At 48.7% G+C, this 6,007-nt stretch overlaps 1 protein-coding gene across 1 annotated transcript; it reads left to right on the top strand.

The window, feature by feature from the left end:
* The first annotated feature begins 1,587 nt into the window (after window positions 1-1,587).
* AKAP5 (A kinase (PRKA) anchor protein 5) lies at window positions 1,588-2,982 on the top strand. The gene has a single exon (XM_010017944.1). The coding sequence runs from the start codon at window positions 1,588-1,590 to the stop codon at window positions 2,980-2,982; it is 1,395 nt and encodes a 464-aa protein (XP_010016246.1).
* The last annotated feature ends 3,025 nt before the right edge of the window (window positions 2,983-6,007 follow it).

Raw genomic sequence — 6,007 nt, 5'->3', positions numbered from 1 at the left:
TCGGGGCAGCGGGAGCTGCGGGCTCCTCGCTCGCACACGCGCCTCTGCCGGCTCTGCTCCTGTTCCCTTTAAAAATTAACATTCATATTTTATTATGTTTTAAAGCCCCGTATCTGCTCCGCGGGGAGCGCGCCCCGGCCGAGCCCCCGTTCAGTCACCTTACTACTGAAAACAGTACAAAACGCTGTGTAAGATTTGCCCGGAGCCACCGAGCTGGTCCCGGAGAAGTTGGTCTGTTCGCAGTAACATGTTTTTGCGTCTTTATATCCAAAACTGTTCGGATGATGTTTTGAGGTGGCGATTATTTCTTTTTCCTGAAGGGTGACATACATCTTACAGTATCATATATCTGATGAACACATGCGGTGTTAATTGAGGTTGCCATGGAAGACATGCACATAGTATAAATATGCTCCTTTCTTGCCATGTGATTTTGCTTTTGTATTCCACAAGCCTCCTTTTTGTATTCTGTGTTTTTGCATATTGTCATATGGTGCATTAAAGATAAAAATATCTGCTGTCTCAGGGTGTAATTTCCCTAGCTGGAACTGTGAGTGCATATGGAGCGGTGGGGAAAAGATTCAGCTAACCGTAGGAGAAGAAAATATATGCGTGTGCATGTGTAATATGGATTTGCTGTAATATGGACAGTTAAAAAAAGTAAGTCCCCTTTCACCACACAAAATCGCAAAATAGTATTTTCTGTGGTGGAACATCGCTGGGTTGACATCTTCGTGGCCTTATTTTGCCTCTGGATATTGATGCTAATTAGCGGGAAAAACTGCTGTGGGGCATCCTGAGGCAGAACTGCTTTTCCAGCCAGCCCTGGTCTGCCTCCCAGAATGAATATTAACAAAAAACCCCAAACCAAACACCACTTTGAAATACTTTTCTAATTAAAAAAAATAATTGCTCTTCAGGTCTTATCATTTCTTTGTTGTGTTACAGATAAAAGATGGAAGCATTGGCCACGCTTCACAGCAAACCTCACATAACCTGCGAGGGGAACTGAAGCAGAAAGCAAAGCTAGACAAAGCAGCATCTGACTTGTCACTGGGGGGCAGAAAACAGCCACTGCCGGCCTCTGGCTTTACCGGTGCTCCAACCCGGCTCCCTGGGCAACGTGGAACTGCAGATAGCTCAGAAACTGCAAGTACTTTCCAGGCCCATGGGGTGAATAAAACTTGTTAACTTTTGGCTTGATTGTCATCCTTTGGGGGAAAAGAAAATAATGTCAGACTGGTAATTAAAGGATAGTGCTGTTGGACCCAGCGCAACTGGAAGTGGATTGTCCCGGAGGTGAGAGTGACTCTGGCCAGCAAGCCTATAAGAAGCTTACTCAACTTCACATCTATGCGGGATTCCTTGGAGAGATGGTAAAGGGAGTTGTAAGACGAAGAGGGAGTGGCAAAGCGTATGTGATAGCTTCAGCAGAACTTCTCTTCACTGCCACATCCGCTCGTTAAAAAGCAACTAACATTATTTTGAAAACAACTTGAGGAAAAAATGTGCCTTGAGCATCTCTGCAGTTCCTGTGTCTGATGCATTAATCAAAGAAATCAGTAATGTGACACAAACTAAGTGAATATGGTGAAGGCAGCTAAGGAAATTCAAATGGAGAACCCAAGAGAGGCAGAGACTCACAGCACTGGGGCAACATGCTCCCCGTCAGAGGAACAGGCAGAAAAACCCTCCATGCTCTGTTTTAAGAAGCGAAAGAAGTCCCGTAAGAAGGGGCTGACCATGAGGGATGCATGTGAAGGAGCCTCAGAAGAGAAAAGCCAATGTGTCAGCACTGACCAAGGGGAGGTGAAAGTTTCTAACCAGTCACGATCCTCCAGAGGAGCCTGGACAGCCATCAAAAACCTCGCAAGGCCTCGGAGAAGGCAGAAATCCTCACGGAAGAAGGTGCCCTCTGATTCCCAAGTGCGGCTGGAGGTGGATGCTGAGGAGGGCTGTGCGCAAGGTGTCCCGAAGAAACGGGTTTGCTCTGGGGTGAAGATGCCCTGTGTACGGTTCTCCAGAGGCAAGAAAAAACCCAGCCTCTCCGAAGCAGTGGAGGAGTCAGAGGGCAGCGTTCAAGCAAATGAAGCAATGGGTATTGTGAATAAAGCTAGTGAAGAGCTGGAAGATTTGTCCCCGGTGGACAAGTCTGAATCCTTAAGCCCGGTCTCTGCAGAGGAGGACCAGGATACAGCAAAGGAAAGTGCCAGCTCTGTTGATAAGAGTGAGCCCTTGACAGAGCCCACACCTGATGCAGAGGAACATACGGAGTGCACCATCGAGTCAGAGATAACTGATTCAGAGACAGTTAATGAAACACCCCAGGAAAAACTGCAGGAGGAGAGCCCACCTGAAACCACAGTCCATGTGGAAGGTGGTGAGGTTGCTGCTGAAGTGCCCGTTCCCAAGGATCAACCTGACAGCACCCCAGAAACCACTGAGCTGCAGGAAATCCCTAATATCTGCAAAGAGCCGCCTGAAGGGAATGAATCAGAAAAGAGCATAAATCTTCCTGAGGAATGCAAAGTTGAAGAGACCGTAACGGAATTCAGTCAGTCAGCATCTAAAGATGATGCAGCGAGCGTGGAGGACAGCTCCAGCCATCAGGTGATATTAGGAGCAAACATAGGCACTGCTGTTGGCATCGTCATCACTGTCACCGAAGCCGAGGACTCTGACAACACCGACTCTGACCAGGCCTATGAGCCATCCCCTGTTTTGCACCGAAATAAGCAAAAAGGGAATAAAAAATCAAGCAGCAGCTTTGATTCTGGTAAAAAAGAGGGTCCTGAGGCTGGTGGTGATGCCCAAGCGGATGAGAAAGCTCAAGGTGACCAGGAGCACAGAACTGGGGAGCAGTATGAATTGCTCCTCATAGAAACCGCCTCTTCCCTTGTGAAGGCAGCCATTCAGTCGTCCATAGAGCAGCTGGTCAATGAAATGGCCCTGGAGCAGAATAAACACAATAGTTTTCTGTGATGGCGGTGATGCCCCCAAAATAAAGAGTACAGGGAGTGATTGAAAGCTCTGTTTGGCCTGGGGTGTGTTTAGAGAGCTCGAAGGGCTGCTGGGGCCAGGGCGTAGTTAATTCTGCATGCCCATTCAGTTGTGTGTCTATGTGGAATGGATCCTGGGACATGGGGCAGATCCTGCTATGTACAGTGTGTCCCCTGGGGCTAGGGCTTCAGGCAGCGCCATTGACCACAGCTGCGGAAAAAGGAAGGCATTGCAGTGACTGTATTTTCATTTATTGGCATCTTTATGTCAAGGCCACACTTCTACCATCATCCATGCCAGGTTTCTCCACTGTTCATGCTGTAAATCTGTATGTACCATGCATTTAGTGAGAGGTTCCAAGAGGTGTCGAGCGCCCAACCCGCTGCTGGGCTGTATTCGGAGCACGTCAGACATGGTTGGAGGTTTGCCCTGGGGTTCAGCAGAGACGAGGCAGAGTGAAGTGACTGCGATGTTAACATGAAGATGTCAATGCCAGGCAGGTTCAGGCCAGTGTTTAGTATTGCAAACAGGTACTTGCTATGTACAGATGCCAGAAACCGTGGTCACCCCTGCTGTTGTGTCGCATGAAGTTGGATGACTGCAGTGAGTGGTGGTTTTCATTCGGCCTCTTCTCCTGTCAAATGCCTGTGCATTTCCACACGTGTTAAAGCACAGCATCAGTCACTTGCGCTGCTGAGCCTGGGCTGTGCAAATGCCAAGGAAAGGACAGCTGGACAGCCTGCCAGGGGCCATTCTCGCACCATTAAGCTCAATAGGCAAAATTCCCAGCAGCATCGGTGGTGCGGGCTGGGCGGGAGTGTGCCTGCTGTGGGCAGCCCCTCTCCTTCCCTTGCCTTCCTCCATTCCAGTCAAGATGTTGTGGTGAAGCTGTCCTCGGATGTAGCATATTTTTGATATATGGCATGTGATATAAATAGCAGTGAGCTGCATGCGTGTTAGCAGTCAACTATTGCCTCCGTGCTGACATAGTTTGGGGAACTGCTGGCACTAAAATTCCTTTGATTTGGTCTGAGTGCTGCTGGCGTCCCTGGGTGCTGGCGGCAGCCTGTCCCGCACTGCTCCAGCTCCCCCCTCGCTGCAAAGCCTGCCTGACTTCAGCCAAGCCCGGGCATCCCTTGGGAAATGTGCATTATGCCTGGCTCACTGCTGCTGGGCTCTGGCTGGCTCCGGCATGTCACGTAGCTTGCGCTGATACACGCAGGGAAATGCTGGAGCAATCTTACCAAAGTCCTCAGGGAAAAAATCTAGACATGAGGGCCTGGGGACCTGGCTGTAAAATGTCTGGACAGGCCAACTGCCATAAACCCCACAAACTGCCCTGTTCCGAGGGGGTCTGCACCAGCGTGGTGTGTGTGTATGAGCATCACCTCTAACTACCAGCTCTCCAAGAGAAAGGGGCCTTTTAATAATGTGGAATTGCATCTGCGCAGCTGGGATTTACGTACAGCTGCGAGCAAGTCAGCCTGTTCTTCTGAGAAAATTCTCCTGCGTATTTCTCGGCTGACACAGAAATAGCAGCCTTGCTTGGCAATTGCTCACTGACCATAGGCAGTGTGCTGAGATTTCCCTTCCCAGCATAGGATTTGGATTCCTGTTAAAATACAAGGGCTGTAAACTTTCATAGTACCTGGTGCGCAACCATGTTTTAAACTTTGATAAAGCATCTCCGTTGTTACGAGAGGACTGTGAGCAGCGAGTGCCACAGCTTGTTTCTGTGCAAGTTAAACTTAAGAAAAAATCACAGGATGTTAAAAAAAAAAAGTGTCTTCTTTTTCTGTGGATTTATTTAATAAGTTATCAGATATCAATAATTCAGTGTGTACAATTTCAATGGCTTTGTACTTCATACTGGTCTTTCCAGGTATTTTGCCATACTTCTGAAAGGGACTTTTTAAGGACTTTCCTATGTACCTGCTGCAGTCCCCTGAGAAGAGCCATACTGATGCTGGAGGTTGTTACGGGATTACGCTGGGCGGTGCTGAGCAAAGGGCCGCAGCAGCTCTGTGGGGCCTCACTGGTGGTGGCTGCGGAGGAGGTCTGGGCGCTGGTAAAGAAACATGAAATGACCCTGTGGGGCCAGGCTGTCATCTTCTGTCAGCCTGCTAAGCAGTTTCGGGAGGATTTCATGTATTTCAGTATTGCCTTTTGGGTGAAACGTGTCTTCAAAAGAGGAAGAGAATGGCAGAAATGCTGTAGTCCAGCCCAGCCCCTGTGACAGTTTCTCCACGTCCAGAGTTGTGTTTGCATCCTTTCTGTAGCTGGTTTTTCCCTCTGTTATAGCTGTACATATAACTGACAATTATTTCATTAAAGTTGACTGTACCTGTTGTTTTCTTGCCTTGTGTTTGCGTGAGCAGCTATGGAGAGATTTTATACATGAAAGGATAAACTCGCAGTGGTGCTCTGTTGTATCCAGCTTTTTCAGGCAGCCATATGGTGAGCAGAGGGATTCAGGTAGCAGACCTGAATTTTTTGGAGTCTTGCTCCTCCTGCACTCTTTCTATAACGTTTCCTTTCAGTTCCTGCCCAGACATTTCCACCAGAGTCCTGGCTAACCAGGGGCTGCTAGAAGGTATTTGTGAAGGATCACAAGTCTCCAGTGGCTAAGAAAAGCCGTCCTGATGCCTGACAGTTTAATTCCATATTGGGTGCCTCATACTGCCAGAGGAAAACGTTTGAGGCTCTGTAGACTGACCAGGGTCAAACCCTGCTGTGCATGGAGTGACATAGCCCCTGCTGATGCCATCTGGGTGGTTTGGTTTCCTCTGTGAGCTGCTGGTCCATGCTTTCTGCTCCCAGAGCTCTGGGTTGCTATTTCCAGGCGCATGGTTTGGTGCTGATGGGGTCTGTAGCAGAGCTGGCACCTCTGGAGGGGCAGCAGCAAGTTCAGTGCTTTGGCACTTCCTGTTACAGCTCAAATGGGCCCCACACCCTGATACTATTTTTGCACAGTATCTTTTGTGTTATTTCTTGATGCACTTTATAA

This window comes from Nestor notabilis, unplaced genomic scaffold (assembly GCF_000696875.1).
Source record: "Nestor notabilis isolate BGI_N333 unplaced genomic scaffold, ASM69687v1 scaffold29737, whole genome shotgun sequence".
NCBI lineage: Eukaryota > Metazoa > Chordata > Aves > Psittaciformes > Psittacidae > Nestor > Nestor notabilis.
The sequence above is the reverse complement of the archived record's forward strand: the minus strand, read 5'-3'. Positions and strand labels throughout refer to the sequence as shown.

Bases quoted from the DNA above. Each gene is read 5' to 3' on its own strand.
- AKAP5 (XM_010017944.1), top strand. From the start codon at position 1,588: ATGGTGAAGGCAGCTAAGGAAATTCAAATGGAGAACCCAAGAGAGGCA.